The sequence below is a fragment of the Eublepharis macularius genome, chromosome 14 (assembly GCF_028583425.1).
Source record: "Eublepharis macularius isolate TG4126 chromosome 14, MPM_Emac_v1.0, whole genome shotgun sequence".
Classification (NCBI taxonomy): domain Eukaryota; kingdom Metazoa; phylum Chordata; class Lepidosauria; order Squamata; family Eublepharidae; genus Eublepharis; species Eublepharis macularius.
This window is the reverse complement of record NC_072803.1, coordinates 40,474,875-40,491,927: the sequence shown is the minus strand read 5'-3', so window position 1 is coordinate 40,491,927 and position 17,053 is coordinate 40,474,875. Positions and strand designations below refer to the sequence as shown.

General features: G+C 46.5%; 1 protein-coding gene across 3 annotated transcripts in view; it reads right to left on the bottom strand.

Annotated features, from left to right (window-relative positions):
* Window positions 1–5,665: 5,665 nt before the first annotated feature.
* The window catches only part of NR6A1 (nuclear receptor subfamily 6 group A member 1), a 31,038-nt gene continuing 19,650 nt past the window's right edge, over window positions 5,666–17,053 (bottom strand). For 2 of the 3 annotated variants that reach the window (XM_054998143.1, XM_054998142.1), the window contains exons 5-8: window positions 16,628–16,858; window positions 15,824–16,078; window positions 13,157–13,278; window positions 9,848–10,420 (exon numbers count right to left, since the gene is read on the bottom strand). In XM_054998143.1, coding sequence (XP_054854118.1) covers window positions 10,149–10,420; window positions 13,157–13,278; window positions 15,824–16,078; window positions 16,628–16,858 — 880 coding nt within the window. In that variant the 3' untranslated portion in view covers window positions 9,848–10,148. Of the gene's footprint in view, window positions 10,421–13,156; window positions 13,279–15,823; window positions 16,079–16,627; window positions 16,859–17,053 lie in introns of all 3 variants that reach the window. The other variant, XM_054998145.1, reaches the window with a different exon arrangement.

Below are 17,053 nucleotides of genomic sequence, written 5' to 3'. Positions count from 1 at the left end.
TGTTACTCTCCCTTCCTCAAATCTCTGCAGCCCCCAATATAAAGACTCCAGACTGAAATATCTCCTCTCTACCTCCAGGTGGATTAGGAAGTCCATCCCAGGACAGGATCAAAGATTCATGGGGACCCCTACTTTTGTTAATGCATACATCCTTGCACGGACATCATTCTTGCTGCTGCTGGCCCCATAGACATGGACAGCCTCCTCAGGAAGTTCTGCCTTCATACACTTTATGAAGCCCTTTTACACAACATAATGTTGAAAGCTTTCTGGTTCTGCTGAACTCTTCATCAGGCTGCATTTTAAAGGGAGGGAGAAGCCATAATCCTAAAGTGTTTTTGTCAGCATCCTGGTTATGATCCTTTGCTAACTTCAGTGGGCAGAGTGAGGTCAGTTTTGGGTTGCACCCTTGGCATCCTGGGAACAGGAATCAAAATGAGGACACCACTCTATTGAAACAACAAATAATTGGTCAAATATTCAGCCTGAATGTGAGAACTTGCACAGTATGTTGTGTAATTTGGGCTAGTCTTACTTAACAAAACAATATTACATGGCATTTATTTTGGTATACACCAACACTGCTGCTGTTTTTTTTAAAATCTTGATTATCACTGGTTAGGGTAATGCATTTTACATATGTTCAGAAACACTCACTCCTCCTCTTGTCTGTGGATGTGCTTCAACAAAGCCCTTTTAGCAGCAGTCTACCAAAAGCTTCCAGGAAGGCTTAGCAGGATCTATTCTTGCCCCTCCGCCTCTTGCAGCCTTGATACTTCACAAAGCCCAAGAGGGAGATAGATAAGGCCTATCGTCATCCTCTCTCAGTTATCTCTGGCAGGGCCAAACCTCTTGCCTCTGCCACGTTCCTGGAGCGTGCCTGCAGCAGGTGTGGCCCACACTGCTGGTTGTGACTGTCTCATTACTTGACTGCCAAGGCCTGGGTCCCTGACTCTGGGACCTTCTGGTGATAATGCACGGGCTGTGCAGGCTCTCCAGATGCCACAGCCTTGGGCCAGGCGCATGCGTTGGGCTGATTGGTTTCTTCTGCATCCCAGACCCTGCAGTTAGGCACTGCCCTATGCAGTTGGCTGCTGGTGGTCTTGCTCCCAAGGGAGCACGGACATATCAGCTACATAGTTTTGCTCAAGTTTCTTCTTGGCTATTGCCAGCAGAATAGACACCAGGGGTTAGGCCAGCAGCCTTTTGTTTACTGTGCCTGCAGATGTTTCATTTCCTCCCTGAGGAGAGGACTTAGTTTAAGGCATCCTATATTTTGAACTTCAATTGTGGTTAAACAGAGAGCATTGATTGGGGGTACAGTGAAATATATAACTGTGCCGTTAAGCAATAGCATCTTCCCACCTGGTGAGAACTTCACCACTGGATTTCCACCTTGAGGCAAAATTCTCCTTTTTGCTATAAAGCTGAATTGCAATATGGTTGTACAACCACCAATGTCACTTGCTACATGGGTATCTATAGCCACCTAGTTTCAGAAGCATTTAAAAGCAGCGGATTGATAGGGCTTAAAAGCAGCTTGATGGTGTGGTTAGCATGTCAGAGTAGAACCTAGAAGATCTGGGTTCAAGTAAATAGGCAGATTTGAAGCTCACCAGACTGTGACCATTTTCAGTCTAACCTACCTCACAGTATTGTTGTGAGGACAAATTGGGGTAGGGAGAAAAAGTGAATAGATACATTTCTGAACTCTTCGGGAGAAAGGGTGGGATAAAAAATGGATAGGATGGACTCAGCCTCTTTGGGTCCAGAGGTGGGTCTGGCTGCATGTGACAGCATCTGTTCTAAAAAAATCTTTCAGGGTTCTAAAGAGTGAGGGGCAGGGCCCAGTGCTAGCTCAAGGGATTTTCTTTTTCTTTGAAGCAGCAGTGGTACCCAGACTGGGATGCAATTACTTCAGGCAGCTTCCTCAGTTTCAAAAGTTGGGAGGATCAAAAAGAATGGCTGGTAGAAATAAAATGGGAGCCTCCTTGGGAGGCTCACAGCTCTTCAGATCTTGATTGCTAAAAGCTGCTCCTAAAAACCAAGCCTGCAAAGGTGCCTGTCTGTCCTTTTCCCCCTCTGCTGTGTTGGGGCAATTAGTCTGCTGTGAAACTGCCTGTGAAAACATAACCTACAGCCTTGGCCTAAGTGAGTCTTACAGCATGGACCATTAAGAGTAAACAGACCCTGGCCACAAGAAACACTGGGCAGGTGGAAAGCCTAGCTGGGGTAAGACTGGGGGAACAGACCACTGGGCAAACATACCCCCCTCCAGCTGTCTCTCCTTGAAAGTTCCTCTCTGAAGGTCAGAGGATGAGCCAGTGACAGAACAACCTGACAAACGCCTCAAGTAAGTCCTTGGACCCGATAATGGATGTTCCGGGCAATGTTGACATTTGGTGATCCACCAAAGATCAGGTTAACGAGGCTGACACTGGTGACAGCATGATTTGTTCACTCACCGACTTGGGAATCACCGCACTGGCGGCCTTCAGCAGTAAACCATTGTGCCAAGCCCTTCAGTGTGTGACAGCCGCTGTCTCCAACCAAATGAAAGCAAGGAAGAGTTTTAATCAGAACACAGCAAATGGCAGATGCTATGTGTACAGGTCCAACCTCTGTGCTTGCAAAGAGCCCCAGTAGTGGCAGCTGACCACTAAGCCAGGTTCCACCTTGATGCCACAAGCAGATCCACTGTGCTGCTAAAGACAAGTCTATGGAGCATGCACAGTGGCATGATCTTGCAAATTCATTTTCAAACAAAAGATCCGAGTCTCACTCCAGGATGATGACTTTGTACCTTGGCATCAGCATGTACAACCCTGAACTTCTCAGAGTAAGGGAAAGGATAATATATCAGATAGTTTAAGCACCTATAACTGGAACGAATGCAGAGCCTTACCAGTTTTTCTTCACCTATACCTCCCTCTTCCCCTTTGTTGTTTTCCTCATGTTAAGTTTTAGCTTCCAAGTGCTTTGGAGCCATGATGTAGTCCTGTATTTTGTGAAATGCTATGCACATCATCAACAGGACAGGGCAGATAATCTAACAGTACAGGGTTAGAAGGGAGAAGGAAGTGATGGTGAACAGAAGAATACGCTTCATTCCAGTGGTGTTTAAGCTTTGTTTCAGCAGGAAAAGAGAGTTGGACCAAAAGGCATCAAAGTGGGCTTTGAAGGAAGGGGGAAAGGTGCATCATGTGCTAGTTTGGTCTGGAATTCCCCTCCTAACACACATACAACAGAGGAAGGGCTGGTTTATAAAAAATAGCTTGAGTTATGACAAACTTTGCAAATTTTCAGGTCAAAGCAAACATGGTGTCTCACAATCCACTTTAGTTTGTAAACTAGTCTTGTCTTAGGGGAAAAAGCAAACCTCCCACATTTTTGGAGAGACTTTACTTTGTAGTGACTGGGAGGATGGAGAATCTGGCTAGGAAGATAACATTCATCTGCAGATGCATGAGGTGCGCAATTCCTCCAGGCTTACAGGGCAGGAATAGGGCTGTCCTACTTTTAAAGCCACAGGTTCACTGTTTCTGTTGAATAGCCACCACTTCTATGAAAAGAAAATGAAGCTGGGGTATTTTAGCTATTGTCCAAACACTGAAAAAGCAAAGAGCAGCTCAGGGAAATGACAAGTTTTGCTCGAGGTTTCTGGGCACAAATGGCTCTCACCAATGTTCTAGTTCACAGCATCCGGAACCTATTTGAAAATTCTCATGTGACCTGGAATTTTCTTTGAAATCATCTTTCAAACTCAAAAACATTTTAACAGAGAAGACAGGAATCCACTCCAGGAATCCATAGAGGGAAGAGCTGATTGAAAGAAGTGGCTTGGAGCTTTTGGCAGCATTAAATTATTACATAGTACATTTGGGGGGCCAGCCACAAATGCTGCCTGGAGACCCAAGAAAAAGGAGGACTTGAATCTCCATGGCAATGGCTGATGTAGACCTTGTTGTCAGGGGAACCATTTCTGAAAGACCTACCTAGGTGGACCAGAGAAGGCTTTGTGGATTTCCATTTAATTGGATAACAGGTCCCTAAATCCAAAAGCATCATTGGAAGCAGAATTTTCTCCACTGGCTTTTTCCTGCCTCTACTACAAGGAGGAACAATTAAACTTCTACCTGGGAAACTAAGCTCAGCAGAGGAATCCAGTAAATCTAAGGAAGCATGGCTATACATTTGCCATTATCCCATCCCAAACAAATGTGACCTACCACAATCACCAAGCCACTGCTGTCCTCTGCCAATGCTGCAGCTGGCCCAAACAGCTACATGAGCCTCCTTAAGATTTCTTGTAGATTGTTCCAGGAAGTGGTAGGCTGGGTTTTGGAGGGGCTGAGTCAAAATGTGTGGTTGCACAAGCCACACAAGCTCCCAAAAGCCATGCAGTGACCCATCAAGATGTGGACAGCAGTGATGTGGAATCTCCTGAGTTAGTTAACTCAGTGACCAACAGAGACATGAGTTGTATTACTGCAGATATGAGAATCTGGACCAGCCAGCTACCATACCTCTCCAAGCAGCCAAGCTTCTGCAAATGAGCAGAGAACTTTTGGTTGTGTAGGGTCACTGAAGTAAGGCTTGCTGTAATACCCCCCCCCCCGCCGCCCCTTTCAATCAAATCTCAGCATCCCAGGGCAGGGGAAGGTGATGGGAGCTTTTAATGTTTGCGAAACAAAGGCACATATCTAACGTCTGAGTAAATTAACTGTTTGACCTGGAATAAGTGGGAATTTCTGTATGCAAACAGCTGTGTGGTGGTGGGGAGGGAGTGGTCTGAATGTGTTTTTGTGATCCACTAACTTGGGCGATTCAGAAGTGGTTAGCTGAAGGGACAGGCCTGGAGGGAGGCCATGGAAACTGAGGTGGGTGAGGAGCAGCTGCTCACTTGGGCAATACCGCTGCCATCAGTTCTGTGGCAGGCAGGCAGGCAGGCAGGCAGGCAGGCAGGCACGCACACACACACACACACACACACACACACGCTTCCTCTGCCTTTGTGATTGCATGGCTCGCTTCCAGCTGAATGGGCCTAATGTATGCACTCTAGGATGTATAGAAATCTAAATATACAAAGCCCCTCCTCACCAGCTTGCCGCTCTCATCTGACACAAGAGATCTTTAATTGATTCCTTGTTTCCCTCCATAGTGCACTGGTCAAGGCTGCTTTTCTTTTTTGGTTTGGTTGCTTGTTGTTTTATTTCTTGCAGCGCAACAGCTATTAAAGGCAAGAGGCACATCCTTCAGGGGCTAAAGAATTCACTCCTTTCACACCATCAAACAAAGAGGACAGTTGCCTATTTCGTCTGCTGCAGATTCTCAGCATCTCACAACCAGCTCACTCACCAAGCCCTCCTCTGAGAAGTCCAAGGCGGCACACTTTCTCCCAAGGGTGCCAGATTGTGTACCCTGCCCGCCCACCCCCCCAAGCATATTCTCTCCACACACAGAGCAAGGAGACAAATGCTGCTGTTTGCATGGGAAGCATCATACCTAACTCCCTGAGCCTGTAGTCCACTATGCCTTGTTGCACTGTTCCCATGCTAATGTGGTCTTGCTATCACAGGGAGCAAGGTAGAATAGGGAGGGGTCCAACCAAGTGATACAGAAAATAGGACAAGCAGAGAAGACAACAGAGAGAGCCCAGCAATCCAGAACCATTCACATTTATTAGTTCAAATATCTAACACTTGCTAAACATGCGTTTAACACTTATTGGTCACATTTCCACAGGTAGTCAAGTCACAGAGTGGAGCATTGAAGCCAAGGCAGCTGGACGCAAGATGTTTAGGACCTCCAGTGTGGCCAGGAGCAACTTTCATTGGTCAGAGCATATAAGAGAATGCTCCTGTGGTAGGAGGCACCAGCAGGTCCACCCTGCCAACTTCAGGTTGATTCTACCCTGCTGTGCAGCCTGCCCAAAGCTCCTGCTCCAAAAGCATGTTAAAACATAACAGCTAAACATTCACTATTTGTTATGTTGCAGTGACATCCTGCTTCCCTGATTTATTACAAGGGATTATGGGAAAAATGCATTTTGAGAAGCTTGGACAAGGAATTGCTATCCTCCTTTCCTCCTCCTGCAAGACAAAGAACTCCAGAATGAGGCAGGCAGCAGAAAAGTGGGCCCAAGAGGTTGAGGCAAAGAGTGGGGTGAAGAGTTTGTGGCCATGTCGTTCTTGTGATTTCATGCAGAAGTGTGTGTGCAAGTGGGGGTGAGAGTGGAGTTTTTCAGCCAAGGTTCGGGTACAGCCTCATTTACACCCACATGGCTTGCACTTGTCAGCGGCCAGGGATGTTGAGCTGCACCACAGCAACACCCACTTAACTTCTGAGATACCATGACAGTTGGTGCTGAAGAGAGTGCTCTGAGGAGCAAAGGAGGGATGGAGCATGCCAGGACTGCACTAGACCCTCCAATCTCTTATGAGGAAAACAAAGGCTGCTAGGGAGAAGCTGCCACCCACAGCTTCCACTCCTTCCAACTGCCCACAGCAGCCTCACCCTTTCAACAGACTGGAATGCCCAGTGCAGTGCTCTGCCCCTGTGCAATTCAACAACAAAAATTGGTGTAACATCAGAACCCCCAACCCAGATATTTTCCCCATGGCATTTTCACCCAAATATGAAAAAGCAGCAGCATTTTAAAAAGAAAAAAGTGTTTTGTTTTTCACACAATCCCTTTGAGATGATAAACAGGATGTCACACAAGAGGTAGTTTTGTTATGGAAATTGAGTCAATAATGTTATCAACAACTAGTACAAGACATTTGCATACATAGGAAAGAAAAACCATCTATCACAAAGGCTCAGTTGAGGTCCATGGTTGCCCACTTGGGCCTTCTCTCTACTCCAGCCAGTAGCTTTTTTCTCATGCCTGTTTGGGGTGACACAGCCTCCTTGACGGTCAAAAATAGCCCCTGTATTCTGTTGCCAGAGTGTAGGGAGGCCCCAAACAGGCAAAAGAAAGAAACCCACCTGGAGCGGTGACAGCCACGGGGTTTCTCTGAGTTGCATTTAAATACATATCCCTGAGCTTCAGTGTGCAACACAAGTGGTACACAAGAACTCAGAGAAACTTCGCGGCAGCCATCACTGGCGTCATCTGATGGGATGTCACCTTGAATTCACGTATCTTCTACAATGCAAAAACAGCTTCATCCTTCAGCTAATTGCCCCGCCCCCTCCCTCCCCTCCTGCCTCACTGGGCAGGGCTGATTGCCACTAAAAAGCCTGAGAAATAGGAAGCGCCGCCATCTTGGTCTCCACAGACCTTGTTGCATTGGAGCCAAAAATCAAACCAAAAGGGACAGACGGTGACAGCCACGGTTACAGGAGGGAGAGGATTGTTGGATCTTCCCCCTCCCATCTCTTTTTGGTTGTTTTCCCTTAGAAATAAAATAAAGATAAAAGAAGTTCAAGTTTATAAACAACAAAAAAGTTGGTTTGAAGGACTGGACTGAATGGCAAAGGGGAATCCAGTCTCCCTGCTCAGCTTTTGAAAGGGGTGTGTTTGGGGAGAGACACATATGCCACTTAGGTGGCTTGCTGGATCCAAAGAGGTGGCTGGAGCAGCTTCACTCTATGGAATGAACTCCTTCGGTCCTTGATTTTACTGGGGGAGGAGGGGGTCTAGCCCCTCTCAAGAAAGGGATAAAAATTAGGCCACAGTGTTGAAAAAACTATCAGGAACCGTGTTATGGCAGATGGATTTTTCAAAGTAAAGGCCCACTATGCCCCAGGAGGGAAAGGCAAAGATAATGGATGTCAGTTCTTCCTCTGCATCCCCTCCCCCCACAAGCATTAAGCACAAAATTATATGGTCCCTTTGCAAAATGACTGGTAAGTGAAGAACGGTACACAAAAAATTCCAACCTTTGTAGGGTGTCCTTCAAACCAAATTCACAAATCCATCTAGTGAGTGACCTACGGTCTCTACGCCTCTAGCTACAGTCCTATTTTCTTCACATAATACCTGAGTCCGCAATGCATTACATTCACTTTACCCTGTTTCAAACTCCCAAGTCATTAGCAGACTTGGTTGCAGGAGGCATTAATGACGGTCCAGCAAGTTACCTTCTGGCTTGCTACATTAGCCTCTGGCTCGCGTTGTGGATTCGGCTTGGCTTTCCTGCTCCCAGACAAACAGTCTTTGTCGGTGTGGAGGCTGCTGCTAGCCCTGAAAAGGATGATCTGAGACAATGGCCAGCAACCCCCTCCCCCTCCCCGCTAACAGCTCCAGCTGCTAAAGGCAGACTAGTACGAGGTGCTCCTCCTAAGTCAAGCCACCTTTGAAATATGTTTGGATGGAGGGGGAAGATGGCCAAGGGGTGGTGGTGGTTCTGAGTGTGTGGCCACAGATCTGTTAGTTTAAAAAACAACCCTTATTAAAATTGCTGAGAAAAACCATCAACAGTGGGGAGGGGGTCAAGCTTCCATTTGTGCAATATTAGTATCCCTGATGAACATAAGCAAGCCAAAGAAGTATTGCGGGAAGCTCTTTGCAAAAATAAAAATAAAACAAACATAAAACCATGTTCTGGCAGGCAGGCAGAGAACGTATTTCCAATCTTCCCACTGCCCTTTGAGGTATATTGTGTCAAAACAGAAGGCCCTTCCTGAGAAATATGCTATTTGGACCAATGGGGAAAAAAGCCAAGGGACTGTGATTCCAGTCTTGAGGATTCACGAAGCAACAAATCTGGTCCCAGCAGCAGCCGTTACCCGTTTTTCACTTTGCTGGTAATCAGCAGCATCAGCAGCAAAACCATGGAGAGGGAAGATAAACAAAGTGAGCTTTTCCTTGGTGTGGCCAAGTCAGGCTCCATCCCATGGGCAGATGCCCCAAAGCCAAAGATGGAGGAGGCATTTAGTAGGCACAAGGCAAGATCTCTTTCCAGCTCTCAGTCAGCAACAAGCCTTGTCCATTTGCATCCCCACATCAAACTGCATCTGACTCAACCCTAGAGATATGCCAAGTGTCTGCTTGCAAAAGGGGCCGGGGTCTTTGGACTCCTGGAGGTGGTAAATGAGACAGGCTTTTGCAATTCAAGCAATTACCGTGCACATACTTGATGTAGCCCTAGCCAATCTGCTGCAAATGGTAAGGCAGTTGAGTGTACTTTATAATCTATAACCGCTTGAGGGATGTGAGTTCCAGCTGCCATGTCTCCTTCTTGCAATCGTGCCTATGTGCAGTAACATAAGGAAACACAGCGGCCAGGTATGGAACATCTGTAGGGACTGCAAAACACAGAGGAAGTGTGCGTGTGTTTATGTGGAGGGGGAGAAGATACTTGAAGGTCCATCTAAGGAGGTTCCATGGGCTAGCTATTGCAGAAAAAGAAATGGAGACCAACTGGAAATGGCCAGCTGTGCCCAACATTTAAGCTTGGCATTTCTCTAGGTGAGAACAGATTTTGGCTACAAAAAGCAGCCAAAGGCCCGATGGGATGAACATTTTTGGATGTGGCCCATGGAAAGAGCAGTCCCTGAACAGCACCTTCTTCTTGAGGTAGTCTTAGTCATTGACCCCAGCCCTCCCTCCCCCCAGTACAAAAGATCTAACCCTAAAACACTGCAACAAACATCTTCACATTCTGTAAACTGCGAGAGAACACGCTGTGTTGAAGATCATACATTCAACTCTGTCGTGAAATAAATATTATAGGAAACGAGGTTAAAAAAAAGATTCTTGCTACGATGGCAAGGCTACCCACTGCCCTGCCACAGCCATTCCTAACTGCCTGGGCCGTGGGCTCCGCCTTCCCCCCCTTGCCGGAGGCACCAGAGTAAGGGTGGGGTAGGGGTGCAACGAGAGCTCACTCTTTGCTCATGCTGGCCTTGCAGGAATGCAGAACAGCCTTAAACAGGAGGGGCAGCTGCTCCAGTGGGACGTTCACCATTTTCCCTGTAAAGGCAAGAACCCAAATGAGTTACCCCATGGCCAGATTGCCACCTTTTTGATATTAGCCCACTTATTATTCTATTAACCGAGATTGCAGGGATGGTCCACTTGTGCCAGGAAATATCTCAGAGTTAGCAATCTCCAAAAGCAGATGAAGACTCTCCCCCACTTACTGGAGATAGAAGAGACAGGTATGGTTAGGGACTGAGTATACCACCCCACCCCGTCACACATGCAAGACCCAAAATGGTGAGCAGCTACTTGTGGGTGGAAAGGTGGTGGTGGGAGGCAATGTGCTCTTTTGGTTTTCAGATCTGGTTATGAAAGTCAGAGAGAGGCTTTTACCTGCAATGTAGCGTATCTCTGGCAGACACATCATCAGATCTGGGAAGCGGTTCGGCTGATGCGGGTACTTGAACTCCATAAAATCCTGGCAGACGTACCAATATCTTTTGTTCAGCTGCTCCAGCTGGGATGCGTTTGTCAGGCCTCTAATATCTGAGTGGAGAAGAAGCTACTTGAGTAGGGAAGTTGGTCTCCATCCTTTCTGGATACAATCATAAGTGCAAGTGTCAACAAGTAAAGGATTCCAAAACTGCTCTGAATTCCTAGGCTTAACTCTGCCAGCAAGCGAACAGATGACTTCCAAGGGAACCAAGCCTCTGGAATAAACTTCTGCCAGCTAAATGAGACAGATAGACTTTGGAAGAAGCAGTTCAAGACGTACCTGTCTTTGCCAGGTTGTGGCCTGCAGCCCCAAGCCATAAATGTAGCTTAGGTGAGGGAGGCAGAGGGGAAGAGGAGAATTTATTTTTGTCTGAAATATGGTTGATATACAAGTTTCCCTGTATTTCAGTATCAGATCTGTTTGGGCAGCAGCCAATTTATATAAGTTCTGCATGGAGATAGAAGAACAAGACTGTCTTCCACTGAGGGACATCAGAGAAAGTGCGCTCAGGCGCCCCACCCTGGCCAGTTTTGGTGGGAATCTTTTACAGTATCTGAGGCTATGCTGAAATATGGAGGTTTCTCAAAAATCTTTGCCCCAGGGTATTAGTTCTATATATAGTTCTTCAAATCCACAAGTCAGGTTTTCTTCCAACCCACCCTCTCTCCCCATCATCAGCATTCAATTGATTGATATAAATACATAGAACTTCGTGGCTTAAAAGATTTTCAGCCATCTCTTAAAGCACTTCTGCCTGTTTGTGGTGGTCAGGAACTATGAACACACTGGAGTGATGTTACCAATACCTGAGAAAGGTCTTTACTTGTTTTAAATATGGCAGTACTATCATATATTAGCATTAGTGGTGCTTTACATGCCTCTTTGTTCTGATTTTCAGCATACACATGTACCCATTGTTATAGAGGACCATTTTCCAGCTAACAGCAGAACCGATTCTGATCTGCTGTCCTGAAATTTAGCTTGACCAGACAGGGACAAGAGGCACAAAGTGAGCCCCTTTAGGCAGCAGCCACCTTGTGTTGTGTAAGCCAGGTTTGTTGTTATACAGCTAAAACTGCAGGGATATGAGCAAAGGAGAGAGAACCATAATACTGGCTTTTGTAAGTAAGGCAGATAAATAAAAACTTACAATAAAAACTCTACAAAAAACAAGGAACAGGAAGAGTACAGGAAAAATACATTTGCTGCTTGCCAGGAAACTGCCCAAGGAAGCAAAGGCACAATGAGTGAGTCAGCACAAAGCTCCCCCTTCTTCACTTCTACTGCCCATGACCAGAGAGCTCAAAATCCTGTCTTTTGATTGGTTAAGCTGAAAACAATGTGAATTTTCAGAGGACTCCCCTCCATTCTCAGCACTTAAGAGAACCCCATCACCATCTCAAGGCAGAAATGGTCCAACAGCACAGGGCGGCTGCAGCCCCAGAATCTGTGCAGCAAATACAGCAAGAGGCCTCCTAGCTATGAAGTAATCTCTTAACAGCCAATCTACACTGGTCCTATGAGAACAGAGGTGGCAGGAGAATGGCAGAGAGACTAGAGAATGCGAGACTGGACACCCACTGCTGCCCAACTATTTCAGCACATCTATTGAAACATTTGTCTGCCCCATCAAGTATCTGACCACTGCAGGTAATCCAGGGACATAGACCTGGTTCTTTCTCTGCAAAATCACTTGGACTTACCTTTCAGGCAAGAGAAAAGTTTTTAAAAAGAGGAGGCACTTAAAAAACAACAACAGACGCCTCTGGCTATGTTTTTCTGGGGATGTCCCTCTTTCTCTTCTGTGCTCTAAACTGGTTGTTGGGTGCACCTCCTGCACAAAACTCATCTGGGCAGTTCCTAGTAGGGGTGTGTGATTCGAGTTTCTGATTTGGGATAAATATTCGAATTGGACCTGATTTGTAAAGATTCCAGATTTCCGAATTGGGCACAGCATGCTGGCTCCGATTGGGAAATGCCGAATCAAAACTTCCCGAAGCAATTCAGGCCACTTCAGGAAACTTCAGGGCACTTTCAAACCCCAGCTGGCTCCAGCTGATCAGCTAGTTTATGGTTGGATGTTTGAAACTATGCTGGCAAAACCCGTTGGCTTATAGATGCAGCACAGGTTTGAGTGCTCTCCTCAGCTTTCAAATAGTCTTTTATAGCCTTCTTGATTTAGATTTCATGGAAGCATGTGCAAGCTGCAGGGAAAGGGCCCTTTCTGGTCTTCAGCTGGCCCACGGGGGGGGGGGGAATCCCCCTGCGGGCCAGCTGGAGTTTAAAGGGCCCTTGTCACTTATGCAGCAGGGAAAGGGCTCTTTCTGGGCTTCAGATGGCTTGTGGGGGGGGGGAAATCCCCCCCCGTGGGCCACCTGAAGCGTGGGAAGTCCTGCTTCCGCTTATTTCACCCAATGGGAGAGGGAGGAAGAAACCTCTTCCCCCTCCCATTGGGTGAAATAAGTGGTGGGACGGGACATTTTGGTGTGCTCCAATTCTTCACAGAGCATACCGAAGCAAGGCAATAAGCGGTTTCCGAAGCAGTTTGCCACTTCAGAAATCGCTTATTTCTGATTCTTTTTCCTGCTTTGGAAATTCCAAATTGGAAAAATGAAATCTTTCTGCCCCCACACACCCCTAGCTCCTAGTCCCAGTTCTGCTACCAGGGAATGAGCTGCATGGCTAGTGTATCATATGTCCCTTCCTTAAGGTCTCCAAGCACAACAGAGGCAAATATGAACAGAACAGCTCTTGGGCTGGCAAGGAAAGCTCCTTGTAGTACTCACCTTGATTGAGGAAATTAATGGCTTTCATGCATGCATATTCCTCATTGCTGACTTTTAGCTGGTTGAACTTGCGATACAGGTAGATAAGCCGCTCCATCACCTCCATCCCCTCTTCACTGAATCTGAACAGAAGAGAAAGACGTGCCTGTGTCAGAAAGCTCAAGGACTCCTTCAGCATCAACTCCAGTACAAGAGACTCCAAAGCCAGTCCCAGGGAAGAATGTGTAATACAAAGGCATAAAGAATCCTTTCCACACTTGAGGCAGTGAAGTGAGCAACCTGTCTGTCTTCCTCCTCTTTCCATGTCCTGTAGAACATGCATGCAACGAAGAAGCCAAATGGGGAGACTGCTCAACACTGTACATGGAAAGAAAGGACCATGTGATGTACCAAGCAATGACTATGCTACCCAGGAGCTTCCCATCAGATTTGGAGAAGCAAAAGTTATCTTCAGAACAACTTTGCAAACCTGTGGATCTTACAAGATCAACCGTGCAGGTCCAGACAGATCATCTAGCTGGTTAATTCAAGACAATATTGAATTTAATCCCATACTACCTTCCTCTTAAATTCACAACCTCCAAAATCTCGGTGACCTACTCAGTAGCCTCTCTATATTCTGCAGCTTCAAACCAGGCAATATTCCTCAAAGACGGCACATGAGGGGAATCAACCAGTGTGTTTCACCAGCATCCCTATTTATAAGCATTTTGGACTCTTCTTCTACCACACACCAAAAATACTTGGTGGGATTCAGCTTCTGAGAAGAGAAAGCAAAACTGCTGCCTGAACTCCAGGTCAGCTCTTGAGAAAGTCATCTGCAGTGCAATGAACACTGTCTTGATGGCTAATCTCAACAGAGTGACCCAAGGTTCCTTATGATTGCCATGAACGTATAGACCTTGCAAGTGCAAGACTGAACTACTGAAGAAGCTAATGAGCACCAAACTCTTTGGTTCTGTGTGGAGCTTTAACTGTGCATTACAGGCAGCTCAATGCTTCCAAAAAGCTAGGCCAGTTCCCTTCTTGCTGTACAGATGCCCCATGTTGAAAAAATTGATGTATGAAACAGGCCCAAGTTGGTTGCATTTCTTTGTGCTCAGTCACCTCTGACGGTGGCACTGCTTGTTAGAGCCAGGCTGTGACTGGTGCAACTATCTGGAATTAAATAATGAAACTCCTGATAAGAAGTGGATTAGATGAAAAAGATGCTATAAATTTGGTGCCATGTTAAAGAGACACAAGGGGGGGGGAAGGATAGACAGACAGGATTTGATTTAGTGAGGGGTAGGAGTTTCAAGGCAGCTGAAAGTGTTGCAGGTCAAGGATTCAGAAAAAGACCAGGAAAAGGAGAAAGGACAGAGAGCTCTGTGTGTGTGAGAATAATCCTCCTGCATCACATCAGTAGACCTAACAAACAAAAATGTGTGCACTCAGCCTGTTCACATGAAAAACCGCTAGAATGCCTCATCCCTCCTGTAACTTGATTTTAGCCCCAGGTACCTTTTTTTTTTACTCATCCTTGTGGGGAGGGAGGAAGAAATTAGGTGCCCCAAACAAAAGTGAATTTTCAAAGAATCTAGCAGGTGAACAGAGGTGGCACATCAAGAGAATCAAATGCCAGGTGATGGTGGTGGGGGACTCCCACCAGAAGTAGCTATCCAAACAAGATAGTGTGGCCGTTAGAAATACCCACGCCCCCTGTCAAATGATTAATTGCAAGCAGGGTCACAGAGGGCATCAGCTAACTATGATGTCAGGCAAGACCATTCAAAATTTATGCCACAGAAAATGGTATCAGGAACTCAGCTAAGGGCTAAGTGGACCCCCCCTTTTTTTTTTTACAATATAGGTCTTCATTCCAAATACTGGGAAGCGACAAGTGCCCCGTTGCTTACAAGGCCCAAAATTCAGTACTGGGAGACATCTACTGTGGAAATCAGCATTTGCAGTGAGGTAATTTTTATCTCCTCCATCCAAAATTAAGAGGCAAAACGGCTTCAAGAAGGTTCTTTCTGATGTCCAATGGGATGAAAAGCAGAGCCAAAGAAATGCAAGCATTCTGCGCTCAAAGAAGAAGCTAAAGATTCCCAAATTCCTTCTAAGGAGCTCAAGTAAGTGCTCTTGCACTGGGGAAGTACACAGGTGAACAGCATGATCCATAAGTGAGAGTAGCAGCTTTGTCTCAATGGGTGGTCTAATGCAAGCTACCCTCCCCCTTTCAGCCTGAGCATCTCCATTCTCCTAATCTATAATATGTGTTTAATCATCCTAGTTTACTTTACAAGATAGTTGGTTATGTTATTGAGATAAATGTATTCAAAGCACTCTGCGTACTTCAGTATGTGTCTGAAAAATTACAAAGTAAAGCACAAGGAAGGTCCTTCTTTCTATGGTTTCCCAGACATGGAAACTTCCAGGAGGGAGGATGTCTTGGAGGCATCTCCCAGCTCCCACAGAACGGGGTTTCTGTGACCAACTTCAAGCAATTTCAGTTCTACTGCAATGACACTTGGTGGGAACAAGCTTTATTTCCTGCATTTAGGGGTCTTGCTATGGCATCATTTGGGGATCCCTGGGCAGTACACAGGGGGTCTAATTCAAGCCCAGTTGGGGAGTCAGTGGCAGAATTACCCCACAGAAGGCTGCAGCTGCCTCTCCCCTCACCTGTGCAGCTCGTCATCCGAGGGAGAGTACTTGGAAGTCACGTCCGCTAGGTCCCCAAATATCTGCTTGCTGTAAACCGTGAGGGAGGAAAGCAGGATCAGCTCTTGCCACGTGGAGCTCAAGAGGCAAGTGTAGTCCTTGATGGAAAGTTCACAGAAGAAGGGCAGCTTCTTGATCCAGGCTATCTGTCGAAACAGCAGCTCATCTGCCAGCCGACAGAGCAGCGCAAAAAGCTCAGCCTGAGTTACCTTGTACCTGCAGGAACAGCAAATGGAGAGAGAAAGAGAAGCTGTAGTAGAAAAGCAAAACAGGCAGCTGAGGCTCAATGAAAACCAATGGGCTTAAATTGATGGCAGCACCCCCCAGTGGTGACAACTGGAATCCACCCATCTGACTGTCCGGCTCTATTCCTGACCATGGGAGATGGGAGAACTGCAGAGCTGGCCTTAGGCAACTGACCAGGTTTGGCTTCCCAACAATGGAAAGAAGTAGTTTCCTTCTTCCCTGCTTTGTTTTTGGTCCCTGGCCCCAACATGGCAATACATGCTTGTGCCAAGAAGTCTCAGCAATTTAAAAAAAAAACACAGACCAGCTACTATGTGGCTTCTATTTAAATCCAGAAACTAAAGGGCCTCCAACATTTGCCCATGATGAACAAAGGACCAAAAAGCCACCCAGCCTATCTATACAAAGCCTCAAGTTCCATAGGGTGCCATTTACTTGCTGCAAGCCAGGGATCCTCCAAGCACTGCAGAAGGCTCATGCAAACAAGACAAGTCCTGTAAGCAAGGGGGTGACACTCACCCATCTTCAATTAGCATTGGGGTGCCCAAAGGCTCCAGATCTTCTGCTGACACCAGCTGGCTGATGAGGAGGCTATGGGACTGAGGATCAAGGCTTCGAGGCTGTGGGGGCAGCAAAGCGGTGTGAGCAGGGCAGCTCAGAAGGTGCGGAAGGTACTGATAGTGTGCAGACACTGGCGTCCCAATATACTGATCCCTGAGTGCAGTGAATCCATTCAGCTCCACAGACCTACTGGAAAATACAAGGCACCTTTGAGATACTGAAGGGGAAGACATTTGACCAGCTGACTCCACTTCAAGTAAAAGCCTTGTGAAGTCCATGAGCCCACAGTTCTTAGGAATTTCAAACACACACTTCCATGCTGAGCATTTTATGCAGGTTGACTACGTATGGAATGGCATGGTACAAATCAGCAGAAGAAGAGAC